We start from the raw sequence: 16,802 nt of genomic DNA, 5'->3' as shown, positions 1-16,802 counted from the left end.
ACCAGCCCACACTATTTGAATGCAGCTCTATCCTGCTCTTCTGGGTCCCACCCTCCTGAGTGTGCATCTGTACTTTGCTCATGGCTTCCTGAGCTCAAGATTGTCTTCCCCGATATAGGCTCCACTGTGGCCCCAGGCAGAGCTGTGAAGGGGCCACTGCTACCTTGGGCACATCACTGTCCCTTCCTGTGTGGACCTTCCTTTGCCTTGGCTCCACAATGCCATGCTTTCTAATTCATACTGGGAATAAACACTGCTCTCAGGGGCATCCTCCGTCATGCCTAACTCCAGCTCCTATCTTGTTCCTGCAGGTCTGTAACACCACCAGCCTTAGTGTCCTTTCTGCATCCTGCGGCTTGAGCCCGATGCTGGATGGAGTGGCAGGGCCAGCATACCTCTGTGCTGAGAAAGGATGCGTGGACGCAAACCACCCCAGCCAGGAGGAGAATCAGGCATATTCAAGTCCAGGGTGCAGGTAAGTCCGTCTGTCACTGGTTGGAGCCAGGGGAGTAGGCTTGCCTCTGCTCTGGGCAGTCCTCATGGTATGTGGATTGGGCAAAGGGCAGAGCAAGGGCTTCATAGAGTGCCGGGTTTCAAACAGTCCGCTGGCCTTTATGTGACTCATTTGCACTTGACCATTAGTTTGCTGATTCCAGGGCTCCTTCTCTAGTGTCTGTTCCTTGTGGTAGCCAGCTGGCCCTGAGCCTTCAAGATTCCTTACCTGCCTCAAGAAGGCAAGTCTGCAACCTGCACTTGCTTTGCTGTTGTCCATGAGGCAGGTGTGGAGGCCAAAGAAGAATGGACAGAGGATGTCAGGCAGGAAGGCCTGGGTTCAAATTTTAGCTCTGCCAGCCTTGGACAAGTCACCTCCCCTCTCTGCCTGAGGTTCAGATTTATCCCTGGTAAACTGGGGCTAATACTTCTCAGGATCACCATGAGGATTAAATGAGATGATGTGTGTTAATTGCCCAGCTCAGCCCCTGGCACCTGGTACACAAAACATTCAGCTTCCTCCCCACTTTCTCTCTTGCATCTTCCAACCTTGTCTTGAGTGGATCCCTCAGCCAGATATCCATCTGGCAACTTCCAACACCTCCCATTTTTAGATTTACATAAGACCAGCAGCTTTCCCTCCCACAGCAGCAACAGTCAGAGATTTGCAGAGCAGATGTCTTGGTGTGAAACTGTTCCCAGGAGGTGTCCCACAAATGTTTGCTGACAAAGCAGTGCAGGGACTGACCTTCCTTCCAGCTCTGCCTCCTGACACCTGGCTCTGGAGACCGAAAGCGCCTACCCTGCCTGCCAACCGTGTGTTTCTGTCCGCGCTCCTTTTCCATGGCAGCAGGCTGCAGATAGGGGGCTGTGAGGTTGGCCGAGCAAGCTGCTCTGGTCTGGACCTGTGCGGGCCGGGCTGCTCCCATCCACGAGGAGGCTCAAGAGGCAGATGGAGAGGGCAGAGTTTGGGAAGGGGGCTGCAGCCTGGTGGGGGCAGCCGGTCCAAGCACGGAGCACACTTTCCCAAACCCCACCGCACTGGGCCGGGAGGATGCTCCTTTGCCCTTGCTTGGGTCCGGTGATTACAGGTCTGGGCTTCAAAGCATGTTAGGAACCTGGCTAATTGCTGGCTCGGGGAGCTGGGCGAGCAGGCCAGGCCCGCCTGCGTGGACACGCCAGGTGCCACGGGCCTCGCATGGGGCGGGCACTTCCAGCCTGGAGCCGGGAGCCCCGGTGCGGCCGCCGGGTCCTCCGGGGCCCTCGGGGAGGGCTGCGGGCTGCGGGCTGCGGGGAGCGCGGAGGAGGGGCCACCGGCCTGCAGGTGGGGCGCTGCCGGCCGTCCCCCGGCGTCGGTGGAGGCCTCCCCATCCACACGGCGCGGGCCAATGAGGGCTGGGCGCGCCGCCCGTTCAAACGCCGCGGCCCCGCTCCGCCTCCGCCTCCGCCTCCGCCTCCCGACGCGGGCCGGGCGGGCGGTGAACCTGCTGCCAGGGCGACGGGCAGCAACACGGACGCCTCGGTTCCGCGGCGCCATGCAGCGCTCCCTGCACCGCGCGGCCCTCGGGCGCCGGCGCGCCCGCCCCGGCCTGTCCTTCTACCTCGCCACCTTCGGTGAGTGCCCGCCGCGCACCCGTGCCGGGAGCAGGTGCCCGGGAGGGGCTCGGGGCCCTCGGCCGGCTGGGCAGCCCGCGGGCACCCCTGCTGCCCGGCCGGTCGCGCCAGGTGCCAGGTGCCAGGTGCCAGGTGCCAGGTGCACTGGTTCTGCCCCACTTGGCCGCAGGGATCACGCCCGCTTGGTCTTTGGGGGACCCGCTGCGCACCCCTAGTTTCCCATGAGCAAGCAGCTCAGGGTTAAATCGCGGTCTTGTTACTACATCTCAAGGTTTCCTCCCTCCTCTGGCCTTTGGCTCAGGGACAGAACAGGTGCCAAGTCAGCCCCCCCCCGGGGGGGGGCGGCTCCTTGTGGGCTCGCCTTGGAAGCTGTGCTGTGACCCCGCTGGGTATCTGACCCACAGCAGGTGTAGGATAATTCTCTTCTCCAGGAGTGACCAGACCCTCAGGAGGGTCACAGGGGCTGCCCTGGGGGCTTGAGGCAGAGAGAAATGGGCAGGAGGCCCCTGCTCCCAAACCCTGACCTAGCACGCCTGGGGTCCCCCAAAGAACAATGGGGCAGCAGCTTCCCCGAGGGTCTGGGCAAATCCAGCCTTTCAAGTAGCCCTAACAGAGATAAGAGCCCTGTCCAGAGCACAGCCCTTCATGTGTGTCCTCACTGGTTCTGCAACTCCCTGGGGAGAGCGGGTAAGATTTTCTCTGTGGAGACGTGAGATCCAGAGAGAGGAAGGTCACCCAGTGGCAGACTTCGTACCTGAGCTCAAAACCTTCCGAGATGACTTGTCCAGCACTTTTTTTTTTTTTTATTGTATACAATTTTCTTTATAAAGGTTGGGGTAGTTACCAACATACGGGACTTTGGCCAGAGTTCATAGGCAGAACGGCCCAGGAGTTAGGCCCTCCCTGGGGTTCCGGCTCTCCTAGTCTCAGGCTTACCCCTATCAGTGTGCTTGGTTCTTCTTCACAAACGGCCTTTTTCTCTAGGAGCAGAGGGAGGGATAGAAAAGCAGTGGCTTGGCCCCTGGCAATGGCCTGTGGTCTGGCACTCTGGAATTCACTTGTCTAGTTGGTGGGCGCTGACGATGGGAGTGATGAAGTAGCCACCATTTGTTGAGTACTTACCACGTGCCATGCCTTGTGTCAAGTGCTTTTTCTCGTTTGCTCCCTCCCAAACCTTGCAAGCAGTTCCTGTTATCCCCACCGGGATGCGGGAGTCCACCAGACAAGGGAGGTTTCTGGGTGGTCTGAGTTGGTGGGGCTGGGGTGGTCAGGAAAGAGTGTCAAGGAGCTGTGAGGCCCTATTACCTTAGCTCTGTCCTGATTTATTTATTTTTTATTTTTATCTTTTAAAAATATTTTATTTATTTATTTATTCATGAGAGACACACACACACACACACAGAGACACACACACACAGGCAGAGGGATAAGCAGGCTCCATGCAGGGTGCCTGACATGGGACTGGATCCCGGGTCTCCAGGATCACAACCTGGGCTGAAGGCGGCACTAAACCACTGAGTCACCCGGGCTGCCCTCTGTCCTGATTTAAAGGTAAAAGTATATCTCATTGTCTTTTCCTCCTTGTTATCACTGTCAGATGGCTTCCTTGTTGAAAACTTAGTGGTTAGGAGAAAGCGAAGAATCACCTGTATTCTGACTCCTCAGAAAAGACCGCTGTCAGTTAACATTTTTATACCCTTCCTGACTTATTTGTGAGTGTATGTGTAAGGGCGTGTTTAATTTGCAAAGAATCGAGGCCATATTATATATACCTTTTAGAATCCATTTCTTTTCCTTACTGGTATAGTGTGACTGTTTCCTAGCATCAGTTCATAGTCTTCTATTGAATTAATCATCCTGCCAGATCTGGGAAGTTGAGGAGTGTCCAGAACAGCAGGGAGTGGATTCCCCGCCCTGGCGTGGCCTCAGGGTTGGGTCGGATGGTTATCTGGAAAGGGTTGCTGCTTGAACCAGTGACTGTGACCTGAGTGTGCAGCGGGCAGGCAGGAGCCTGGTAGGGTGGGGAGCCTCCCGCTCTTATGTATGCAGTCTCCACTCAGATCTCTCTGAGGACACAGCTCGACACCGGAAAGTTCTGCCCTGTTTTTCCTGCTTAAATTCTAATTTCCTTGACAAATGCTGCCCTTCTTTGAGGCTGTTGGTTTTCTTCATACACTGAGTGCCTTTTCTTGTCTGCTCATGAATGAAGATTCGTATTGGTGGTTACCAGACCTGGTCGCTTTGCAGAAGCACCTGGCAAGTCTATTGAAAACAGATTCCTGGGGTGCCTAGGTGACATAGCAGTTGAGCATCCGACTCTTGGTTTTGGTCTTGGTTGTGATCTCAGGGTCGTGGGATCAAGACCCCGTGTGGGGCTCCGAGCTCAGCATGGAGTCTGCTTATGACTCTCTCTCCCCTTGCCCCCCTGCTCTTGCACACTCTCTGTCTCTCAAAATAATAAATAAATCTTTAAAAAAATGCCCCATAGGTTCCTAGGATCTTCATAAGTCTAGGGTGGAGCCTGAGAATCTGTAATTGTAAGAAGCCACAGAAGTATTTTGATGATCAACCAAGTTTGGAAGCTATGGATTTAGTTAGCTTTGGTAGCCAGTGTGAACTCTCTTAACATGAAAGTCTTTGCTAACTTTACCCCTTTGCTGGCTTTTTTCCAGCACGGAAGGTAGTCCCTGGTTTTTAGGAGTTGGCTTTGCCCTGGTAGGACCAGATGAAAGTGGTGCCAAGCTGATGGTTTACCAAGCAGTAACATTTATTTATTTATTTATTTATGTATGTATTATTTTTAAAGATTTTATTTGTTTATTCACGAGAGACACAGAGAGAGAGGCAGAGACACAGGCAGAGGGAGAAGCTGGCTCCATGCAGGGAGCCCAATGCGGGACTCGATCCCAGAACGCCCTGAGCCAAAAGCAGATGCTCAACCACTGAGCCACCCAGGCGCTCCCCCAAGCACAAACGTTTAAAGGGAGCTAAATTGCCAGGATCTCTGGGATTATAAAGAAACAAAATTGTTTTCCTTCCAGAGAGAGTACTGTAGGCATATGTTGAGGTTTATGTGTATATATGTGTATATATGTGTGTATATATGTATGTGGGCATGTGTGTGTGTGTGTGTGTACAGGGGTCCAGTGCCTTGTCCCCTAGTAAGAAGCATGTTCAAGTAACATTAGTTGGCTACACACTAACTTCGTTTTTTTTTTTTTTTTAAAGATTTTATTTATTTATTCATGAGAGACACAGAGAGAAAGAGGCAGAGACACAGGCAGAGGGAGAAGCAGGCTCCGTGCAGGGATCCTGACATGGGACTTGATCTTGGGTCCCCAGGGTCACACCCTGGGCTGAAGGCGGCGCTAAACCGCTGGGCCACCGGGGCTCCCCCACACACTGCCTTCTAAGGAAGTGTTCTGGCTGCAGGAGAGGGGAGTATATAAACCAGGCCTAGAACCCAACTCCTCCAGGGATGACAAACGTGTTTTCTGTAGAACAGATGCCAGCCGGCTGCTGTGCAAGTTGGGCAGCGTGAAGCAGGGCCCTGAACTGGAGGCTGCGATCTGGCCTTGCTGGCTGCCCCTGACTGGCCTTGCTGCTCTGAGCCTGGGCTGGTCCCCGGGCTTGGCCAGAAAGCCCGTCCAGCGACTTCTCAGGAACCCATCACTTGCTGGTCTGGGCCCTCGGTATTTATTGCCATTCCTGTCATTTGGGGTCTGTTTGTGTGGGAGCTTTCAGAAATTCTCAGTTTCTGGCCTGTCAATAGCCCTTTTGTTCTCTTTTCCCATTCTGCTCAATTTTTAAAAAATCCTTTTTATTCAGAAAAGTGTCCCCCCCCCCCCCCCCCCAGATAACATGCAGTTCAGTGACTTATCACAAAGTAAATACCTGCGTATGCAACTTGTACGGGGGTGGGAGAGTGGGGAGTGGGAGGCGGTCAAGATGGCCAATATCCAGAAGCCTCATGTTTGATATTTGCAGTTTTCTTCTTTATCATTCAGCTCAAAGTAGTTTCTTATTTTTATAGCCATACTTTCTCAAGTCTTTAGGTGATTTGGAATTGTGTTTCTTAATTTCCAAATAGTGGGGATTTTCTTTTCTTTTTTAAGAATTTTATTTATTTTCTCATGAGAGACATAGAGAGAGGCAGAGACACAGGCAGAGGGAGAAGCAGGCTCCCTGTGGGGAACCCGATGCGGGACTTGATCCCAGAACCCTGGGATCATGACCTGAGCCACCCAGGGGTCCCAAGCTGTCAGTCTTTCTTTTATATATTTTGAAACAATAGAGCGTACAGATTTAGAATTACTATCTTAGTAGAGAACTGAAACTTTTATTACTATGAAGCCTTCTCTTTATTTCTAGTGGAGAAAAGTCGGCCTTTCCTGATGTCAAAATAGCTTCCCAGCCTTTTGGTTAACAATGAATTTGCCTGGTGTACCTTTTTTTGTCTTATTTCCATCAGTCTTCCTGTTTCCTTCTGTTCTAGGTGTGCTGTGCCTCTTACAAGTGGCAGGCACAGAGTTGTGTTTTTGCTGCTTGATGCAGACCCAGGGTGATACCTTCCTTTGAAAAGATATTTGCTTCTGTCAGGGGCTTGAGGTCATTAGTGATCCGGGATAATGGTACTGTTAGGGATTGGGGTCATCTGATGTTAGGCTGCAGTCCCTTGAGGGCCGTATTCCCTGCAGAGCAGCCCTGGAGGGTTCCAACCCCAAAGGACCCCACTCTTGACAGGCCCTGGTCTCCAACATCCGTTCCTCTCACCCTGTGAGACAGACAGAAACTCCGCCCAGCTTCTCAGCCTCCCCGTCATCTCTCTGGAATTTGAAAACACCCTAAGGAGAGAATTAGTCCAGAAAACATTAAACTTCATTCCACAGAATTCCCTCCTCCCAGAGCCTGCTCCCTAGTTCCTCTCTGTCCTGTTGTATCTCCAAGAAACTACTTCTAAATGTTTTGTCTGGCTCTTCTAGATTTCCTCAGTGGACCTGTCATCCTAGAAATAGAGGTTCCCTAATGGGTGTTTTCTAATTATTCTGAGTCATTTTTTCTCTTTTCATCTCCTCTCCTTTCCTCCTTCCCTTCCATCCTTCCATCCACCCACCCACCTTGCACCCTTCCAATCCTCCATCATTCCATCCTTCCTTCCACTCTTCCACCCTTCCTTCAACCTTTCCATCATTCCATCCTTCCTTCCATCCTTCCATACACCCTTCCACCCTTCCATTCTTCCATCCATCCTTCCACCCTTCCATCCTTCCTTCTACCTTTTCATCCTTCCATACTTCCTTTCACCCTTCCACTCTTCCATGCTTCCATTCTTCCTTCCACCCTTCCACCCTCCACCCATCCTTCTACCCTTCCACCCTTCCACTCTTCCATCCTTCCTTCTACCCTTCTGGCCTTCCATTCTTCCTTCCACCCTTCCAACCTTTTATCCTTCCTTCTACCCTTCCACCCTTCTACCTGTCCTTCCTCGCTTCCATCTTTCCTTCCATCCTTCCAAACTTCCTCCCTCCCTTCTACCCTTCCACCCTTCTACCTGTCCTTCCTCCCTTTCACCCTTCTATACCTGTCCTTCCTCCCTTCCATCCTTCCTTCCACCCATCCATACTTCCTTTTTTTTTTTTTTAAAGATTTTATTTATTTATGAGAGAGAGAGAGAGAGACAGACAGACAGGCAGAGGGAGAAGCAGGCTCCATGCAGGGAGCCCAATGTGGGACTCAATCCTGGGACTCCAGGATCACACCCTGAGCTGAAAGCAGGTGCTAAGCTGCTGAGCCATCCAGGGATCCCCTTCCTTCTACCCTTCCATCCTTCCATCCATCTTCCTTCCATCCTTCCTTCTACCCTTTCATCCTTCCTTCCACCCTTCCAAACTTCTTCCCTCCCTTCTATCTTTCCACCCTTCCACCCTTCCTTCTACCCTTCCACTCTTCTTCCTTCCTTCCACCCTTCTAAACTTCCCCCCTCCCTTCCATCCTTCCACCCTTCCATTCTTCCACCCTTCCATCCTTCTTTCCACCCTTTCATCCTTCCTTCCACCCTTCCCCCTCCCTTCTTCTCTCCATCCTTCCATCTTTCCTTCTACCCCTTTCATCCTTCCATCCTTCCCTCCACCTTTCCACCCTTCCATCCTTCCTTTTTCTTCCTTCCATCCTTCCTTTTGTCCTATCAGTGGGAATGCCTTCCATTTGCTGGGTGCTCCACGTGTATTCATTCTCAGTTTTATAAGAGGCCTGCCAGGACTGTATGGTTCTTCTTTCCATTGTACAGATGAGGAAACGAAGGGGTAGTGATTCAGGATCATCAATGTGGAACCAGGATCCAAGCCAGGTCATACTGACTCTAAAACCCTCGCTTTGCTAATAATTCCTTCCGTGCTTCCTCCCTGGTGTTTTCCCAATTAGACTTGTTCTACTGGAAAACTTTGATAGTGAAAAAATAACACACTGTAAAACATAATGAAAAGAAATCATTGACTTCACAGTGTGGCTTGAAGCCATCAGCAAGGATGTAACAGGTGTTCATCATTGTAAAATAACATTTGACTATGGAGAAGTTTGTAGTATAAGATAGGTAAAGGTGGCAAGAGTCATTTCTAAATTGCGGCAAAACTGACAATTTTAAAATTCAAGTTGTTATAGTAAAATTTAAAAGAAAATAATGAAAGGCAGAATAATGTGAATTTTCTGTATGTTGTGTTTGTACACGAATAGGTATAAAAGAAAATCATTTGCTCTGCAGTTGAAGCCTTTTCCTGAATGTGCTGGGCTGTTCGTGGGTTAACGTGAGACGATTCCAGATTTTGCAGTTGAATTGGTAATGAGTACAGTTTCAATCTATCAGAATTCTTTGTGGAGAAAATCAAGGACCTCACAAATGGAAAGTCTTTTGTTTCCTTAGTCATAATATACTGATTTATCTTAGAATTATATTTTCTTAACAGTTTTAAAAATTGAAGAATTGCCTCGGAGTTGATATCAGGTTTATGTTACCTGACTACAGAGGCAATCTGGAGACATATTCATTATCTGATGCTTCGTAGCAAAGTACCCCAATACCTATTGGCTTAAAAAGCCCAAACATTCATTATCTCCCAGTTTCTGTGAGTCAGGAATTTGGGAATGGCTTTGCCAGGTGGTTTTGCATGGGGTTTCTGCTGCCAAGATGTTAGCTGGCGAGAGCAATCTATTCCTGGAACTAAAAAACAGCTTGGGAAACCACATTAATATCAAGTTTCACAGGAAGCAGAGAGTCAGAAGAGAGGAGTCGCACTGACCCGTCATCATCTCTCTCCCACCACTGTAGCCCCCGATCCTCTGGGCTCTGCAGGCCTCCTTCTGCCAGCAGGCACCAGCATAAGTCAGGCTGTTTCTCCAAATGGAACTCAAGATTCTCCTTCTTCAAAGGAACAGACACTTGCAAGGTTCCACAGGGCTGCATCCCCAGAGCTGGATGGCTCCCATCTCCCCAGCGCCCCTGCAGCATACCCTTTCTCCTGTAGAGGGCAGAAAGTGAAATCGGTAAATGTGTGTACCCCTCTCTGAGCCATGGTCAGGCTGCCCTGTGGGTCAGGCAGCCCAGGATCACAGAGGGAGGGGTGCCTGACAGCCGGTTGGCTCCCTCCCGCTCTCTTGCACACACAGCTTGAGGTACAGACCCATCTCTACAAATCAAGGGGGAATCTGTTGAGTGTTGGTGGCTGGTGAGGCTACATGGAGACCCAGCCTCCTTTGTACATTTGTCCTGACATCATCCCCCTTCCTGTGGCTCTCAACACATGGTAGCTCCTAAATGGGGAATTGCTTTTGAGGTGAACTGGGTTTGGGGATGACTGCTGCTTCATGGCAGCCAGGCCATGAGACTCTCAAGAGATGTATCCTCTGCATTCTCCAGGGTGACATGAGCTCCCTCTAGGACATGTTCCTGCCGATCCCCGAGTCCAGCAGTGGTGTGTGGGCCCTCATCTTCTTTTTTTAAATTTATTTTATTATTTTATTTTATTTTTTAAAATATTTTATTTATTGATACACACACACACACAGAGAGGCAGAGACATAGGCAGAGGGAGAAGCAGGATCCATGCAGGGAACCCGACATGGGATTCAGGACTCAATCCTGGGTCTCCAGGATCACACACCCTGGGCTAAAGGCGATGCTAAACAGCTGAGCTACCTGGGCTGCCCGGCCCGCCCGGCCCTCATTTTGCTTCATTTTCTGAGTATGTCTCTGCCTGGCTGTGTCCTGAGAGTCAGAATTTGTCTTCCTGTGGTCCTCTTATAACAAACAGAGTAAGGTCTGCCAGCTTGAATTTCTTTTGCTGGTTTCCATGCCCTTTTATCTACAGGACCCAGTGAGTCTGAACCCCCCTAGGTCCCATGCCAGCAAAGTCTGGATTCAGTGCCTTCCCTGTGCCTTCTGAGGCTCACTGTCACCCAGGATTTTTCCTGTCACGTGCGTCCCTGTCTGTTCTCCCTTTGTCTCTGGGCCCTGGCTCCCATGCACTTCTACAGCCTCTCTGGGTCCCTGTCACCACCTCCCTGTGCAGACAGCGTGCTCAACCGCAGCTCAGTGGGACTTGGGGGGGGGGGTGGGTATGCCCTCTCCAGGGCCCCTGAATACCCTGGTGAGAATGGCTTCAGGCCCTGTGGCCTGGACATTCCTGGTACTGTCATAGGCCACTCGCTGGACCTGGGCAGAAAGCGGGGATAGTGACCAGATCAGAGATTCCAGGGATGGGTTTTTCAGATTGGCTGAAGGCCCCAGGGTTTCAGCCTGACTTTCCCTCTACCCCGTGGTTTATTTCTTGAGACTTGGGGATGTTTCTTTGAGCCTGCCCTCTTTTTGGGTTCTGAAGCAAAGCTATGGCACCTTGTCCTGTGCCTGATGGCTCCCTCTGCTTCCGAGCCCCAGGGTTGCATCGGCAGGTACGGTGGTGTCCATTAATGGCTCTAGAAGACTGGGTCGGTGTACACACAAGAGTGCTGGAGTTGGGACAGCATCTGGTCTCCCATTCTAGCCTGCCTTACCTGGGTCATTCTGGGTCCAGGGCAAGTCACCTTTCATATCTGGGCATGACTGTTCTGGCTCCCAGTCGAGGAGGCTGGGCAAGATGTCTTCGGGGCCCTTGAGACACATTGATTTGATGGAAGGGGCTAAGTGGGGGAGGCAGAAGGAACAGGTGTGGCTGAGTGGGGTGGGGGTGAGTAGGGGCAAAATTCTTCATTTTGCCCTTATCTGTGAGCCCACGGATGGGCTGGAGGAGGGTGTGTGCTGCACTGGGGGCCTGAACCTCGGCTGTGGGGCTTGGTTTCTCTGCTGTAACAGGATAGAGAGCATGCTGGCCATCCCTGAGGAGGCCTGCAAGGGGTGCTGGGCAGTCTCCTCTGACTTCCAAGTCAGTCTTTACTCCAGGCCTGTCCTGTGCTCCAGCTACACTTTTGGCCTTGGCCATGGCCCTCCAAGTCACACTGGGCTGTGAGTTCCCTGTGGGTGGGCACTGGGCCATTCAGATCTGTCCTTTCTGACTCAGCACCCCCCGTGCAGGTGCCTGGCTAATGTTTGTCGAATGGAACCAATGGCCATTTGTGCTGGGAGATTTCTCCATCCTGATTTCTGTAAACGGGTTGTTGGTAGGTGATGGTGTTGCTCAGCACAGTGGCTCCCGCAGCTTTGGAAAGCCAGATATGTTCAGGCCAAAGCTGCCTTTGCACTGGTGATAGTTTCAGAAGAAACGTTTAGGGTTAAACACAGTGGCCTTTGGGTTGATGAGATGGGATCTGTGACTGCTGGCCACTTCTGTCTGTTTCAAAGCCTTTTCCTACTCCATACTGGATCCAGCGTAGTTTTTGTAGGAGATTTCTCAGCTCAAGGGAGCCCCAAAGTGGTAATCACTCAGATCTTGAGCTAATAATACCATGGATTCTCTTGGTGTCTTTCATCCAATGACCTCCTCACCCTGCAGTGTTATCTGATCCACACACAACTTGGCAAGTGCAGAAACCCCTGTTATTAGCTCCACCTCACATCTGGGGACAAGGTGTCTGTGAGAGAGAGGAGAGTAGTTGGCACTGGAACAAGAACAGGCCTCTGGGCTTCTGAGATCTGTGTCCTGGGCAGGAGAGCAGTAGGAGTTTCTGATGAACGAGGGTTTGCTGGAATCTGGGTTATTTGGGTTTGCAGTTTAAACACCCCCAAAATGTGAGGGGCAAGTGGTTTCTAGGCCCCAGAGGTTAGGGAACTGCTCAGAATTTCCTTCCTTTCTGTTCTCCAAACCTTGCCTGGCCTTCCTCCAGCTAGCAGCGAAGCACAAGCCCCAGCCCCAGTCCCAGTTTCATGGGGCATGTCCAGAGATAAACATTTGGGATGTTGAGGAGATGTCTCACTGTGCCTGCCATGAGGAGTGGTGATCTAAGAGGACACAGCCCGGAGATTGACAGTAGAACCATGTCTGGGCAATACAGGTTACTGAGAGGCCACTTCTGGCTCAATATAAGATGGAACATTGAACAATCAGAGCTATCACAAAAGAAAAAGCGTTCCCATTACAGGAAGTGAGATCCCCATCACCAGAGGTGATCAAGCAGAGGCTGAGGACTGTAAGACAGGGTTGTCATGGATGCAAGGGCTTTCCGGTTGATGTGTGGAGTTGCTGCAGGCTGAGAGGGCCTGCCCTGTCCTCCTTGCCTCCCCAGTACGTGTTCACCAGGTGGATTGAGTTCATTGGCTTCTTGAGGTTCCAGGAAGAGTCCAGTGGACTGAGGAAAAATTATCAACATGTCAGTGAAGGAGAGAAGCCTGATCCTTCTGTCCATGCTGAAGGGCCCACTGGGCATCTGTGAGGAAGTCTTGATGTTTTATTTTGTTTTGATATTGTCTTTAAAAAAATTAGAAAACCCAGGGGGAAAATTGACTCCTCATTCTTCACCTGCTTTCCAGCCCTGGCCCTTCCATTATGTTTACATTTACTCCTCCTTTCATCTCTTCCTTCTCTCTCCCACTGCCCTTCCGTTCTTCTTTCATTTCCTCTTCTTATTTTTAATTTTTATTTTTAAAAAGATTTTTTAATTAATTAATTTGGAGCTAGAGTGAGAGAGGAGAGGGAGAGAGAATCTCAAGCAGACTCCCCACTGAGCGTGGAGCCTGACTTGGGGCTCCATCTTACGACCCTGAGGTCATGACCTGAGCCAAAATCCAGAGTCAGATGCTTAACCAAATGAGCCACCCAGGTGCCCCCACTTCTTATTTTTAATTATAGAAGTGCTATACTTCATAAAATTTGTATTGTTGAAACAAGTGATAAAGTCCTCTTGACTTCCCTCCCTCCAATTCTAGAGGTGATCTTTGTTTTTCATTTGGCATCATGCACGGGCACACATGCACACAGAAATATATAATATGCGTATTGTTCTGCAATTTGCTTGTTTCTCTTAAAAACTTATTGCAACAATCTTTCCCTGTCAGGACATACAGAGCTCCCCCTTTTTTTTTTTTTTTTTTTGCAATAGCCCCTGTTATTCCAAGCACAGCCAGAGATGGCTCATTTAACCATTTTTATATTGATGGACATTTCAGGTGTTTCCAATTTGTCCTTATTTTAAACAGCACTGGAGCACCAGCCTTATGTGGTTTTTGTCCATAATAGTTACCTAGGAGTAGAATTGCCAAGTTGAAGGACATGCACAATTAAATTGTAATAGCTAGGGCACCTGGGTGGCTCAGTGGTTGAGCATCTGGTCGTGATCCCCGAGTCCCGGGATCGAGCCCCACATCGGGCTCCCCATAGGGAGCCTGCTTTTCCCTTTGCCTGGGTCTCTGCCTCTCTCTCTGGCTCTCATGAATAAATAAATAAAATCTTAAAAAAAATCTAATAGATATTGTCAGAACTTACCCTCCATTATACTTCTCACAGGGTTTGAGAGTATGTGTTTTCTTATATTTTTAGCCAACATTTGACATTATCTTTATTTATTTATTTATTTATTTATTTTTTAAATATTATTTATTTATGATAGTCACAGAGAGACAGAGAGAGAGGCAGAGACATAGGCAGAGGGAGAAGCAGGCTCCATGCACCGGGAGCCTGACGTGGGATTCGATCCCGGGTCTCCAGGATCGCGCCCTGGGCCAAAGGCAAGCGCCAAACCACTGCGCCACCCAGGGATCCCCATGACATTATCTTTTTTTTAAAAAAGATTTTATTTTATTATTATTATTATTGTTTTTTAAGTAGGATACATGCCCAGTGTAGAGCCCAGTGCAGGACCTGAACTCCGTCTCTGGAGATCAAGACCTGAACTGAGATCACGAGTCAGAAGGCCAACCGACTGAGCCATCCAGGTGCCCCTAAAGATTTTATTTTTAAGTAATCTCTACACCCAACGTGGGGCTTGAATTTACAACCCTAAGATCAAGAGTCGCCTGCTCCACCAACTGAGCCAGCCAGGAGGCCCAACATTATCTGTTTTTTTAAATGATCTGTCAAGCACATTGATAGAAAATGGTATTTTTTTTTAATATTTATTTATTTATTTATTTATTTATTTATTTATTTATTCATGATAGTCACAGAGAGAGAGAGAGAGAGAGAGGCAGAGACACAGGCAGAGGGAGAAGCAGGCTCCTTGCAGGGAGCCTGACGTGGGATTCAATCCCGGGTCTCCAGGATTGCGCCCTGGGCCAAAGGCAGGCGCTAAACCGCTGCGCCACCCAGGGATCCCGAAAATGGTATTTTTTTAAAAAAGATTTTATTTATTTATTCATGAGAGGCGCAGAGAGAGAGGCAGAGACACAGGCAGAGGGAGAAGCAGGCTCCTTGAGAGGAGTCCGATGTAGGACTCGATCCCAGGACCCTTGAGCCAAAGGCAGACCTCAACCACTGAGCCATCCAGGCATCCCAGAAAATGGTATTTTATGTTATCTTACATGTCCCAGATCTCTTTGAGGGCGAGCTTCTTCTTGTACATTTATTGGCTGTTTTGGCTTCTCTGAATTTCCAGTGTATGACCTTTGTCTATTTTTCTATTTTGTTGTCTCATAACTTTATGGTATCTTTCATTGTAATGGACATTTAAAAATCATATGGAGTCAGAGTTGTCAGTCTTTTCCCTTGGTGCTTCTGCATTTTGTGTCTTGCTAAGAAGGCCTTTTTCCAAGCTTATAAACATGCTCAGAGGCTTTTCAGCGTGCTCTAGTCCAGGGCTCCTCAACCTTTAATGGACCTGTGCCTCCCTGGGGATCCAGTCAAATTGCAGATTCTGGTTCAGTATGCCTGGGGTGGGGCCTGTGATTCTGCATTTCTGAGCGTCACCCAGATGCTTCTGATGCTGGTGGTTCTCGGACCACACTTCGGGTAGTGTGGCTCTATGCCAACGGTTGGTTTCTCTTTCGGGACATTGGGATTCTGCGGGATGGTTGACGGTGGTAGCACGGACTCTGAAGGAGCTCTCTGGCCACGCCTGATCTCTTTGCCTTTGGTTTTCCCCCAAATCATCTGTCGTTTTTGTCCTTGTGTTGTGACTGCCTTTCCAGAACACAGCTAGCTGTCAGTCACAGTGGAGGGCTTGTCCTGACCTCCCCCTGGGCCCCCGTGGACTCCCAACCAAGGCCCAGGATCCTTGACTCTCCCATCTGGGCTCGTTGTGATGTGGTTGCAACAACTTTTCCAGATGTCCCACAGAGAGAGCTCTCCAGCGTTAACCTAACTTATAAAGTAATGAGCTCCCCATCACCAGAGAGGGTGTAAGCCCAGGGTGGAGAACCACTGCTGGAGGTATTGCAGAAGGGACTCTCGATGTTGTGACGAGGCTAAGTGGCTTCTGAGCTCCCTTGCAGCCCAGAGACTGGATGGATCTTTGAATCACTTTACATGAACAGAAGAGCATTCTCATCACTGCTACCCCATCTTTCACCCAACAACAAGATGAGGTGACGTTTCTTTTTTTTTTTTTTTAAGATTTTATTTATTTATTCATGAGAGACACAGAGAGAGAGAGAGAGGCAGAGACACAGGCAGAGGGAGAAGCAGGGTCCATGCAGGACTCAATCCCGGGTCTCCAGGATCAGGCCCTGGGCTGAAGGCGGTGCTAAACTGCTAAGCCACCCAGGCTGCCTGGTGATGTTATTTCTGTTGTTTCCTTAGGTCAGCTGAAGCTGTCGATCGATGCCCGGGACCGGGTTCTGCTGCTCCACAGTGAGTATGAGGCCAGGCGAGGAAGGTCCTCTGTGCCGTTCAGAGGATTTTACACTTTACCTGTCCATTTATGCATTTGTCTGTCCTTTCACCCAGCACACAAGTAGTTACTGAGCTCCTGCCATGGCCTTCGCTGCCTGGACCCTTCTGTTTGGCCCTGTAGGCCCTGCCCAGCTTTCCAGCCTGAGTGGTTCTTGCTGTTGGAGCCTCCCTGTACCCTCTTTCCTGTCCTGTTATGTGGACCCCCTTGAGAGCATCATGCTTGCTCATGCCTCTGTGCCTTTGCACGTGCTATTTCTTGTGTCTGGAGTCACCTGTCTTCTTTCTGAATTCCTTTTGAAAAATAACCCTCCCTCCCTCTGATTTTGTAAGAAACATGCCTGCCTTCATCATCATTAAGACTCAGGAAGGAAGGCTCATTTGGCTTCATTTTTTTCCCCTCCAAGAATCACCCCCTGACCTACCTAAGTGCGTTGTGTCCTTTTCTGTGTC

General features: G+C 49.9%; 1 protein-coding gene across 4 annotated transcripts in view; it reads left to right on the top strand.

The window, feature by feature from the left end:
- Nucleotides 1–357: 357 nt before the first annotated feature.
- The window catches only part of RGS3 (regulator of G protein signaling 3), a 122,139-nt gene continuing 105,694 nt past the window's right edge, over nucleotides 358–16,802 (top strand). For 2 of the 4 annotated variants that reach the window (XM_041764689.1, XM_041764686.1), the window contains exons 1-2: nucleotides 1,979–2,106; nucleotides 16,260–16,310. In XM_041764689.1, the coding sequence (XP_041620623.1) occupies nucleotides 2,028–2,106; nucleotides 16,260–16,310 (130 nt within the window). In that variant the 5' untranslated portion in view covers nucleotides 1,979–2,027. Of the gene's footprint in view, nucleotides 476–1,971; nucleotides 2,107–16,259; nucleotides 16,311–16,802 lie in introns of those variants that run through there. The other 2 variants (XM_041764688.1, XM_041764693.1) reach the window with 2 other exon arrangements.

Source organism: Vulpes lagopus, chromosome 7 (genome assembly GCF_018345385.1).
Source record: "Vulpes lagopus strain Blue_001 chromosome 7, ASM1834538v1, whole genome shotgun sequence".
NCBI lineage: Eukaryota > Metazoa > Chordata > Mammalia > Carnivora > Canidae > Vulpes > Vulpes lagopus.
This window is presented reverse-complemented; position numbering and strand designations above follow the sequence as displayed.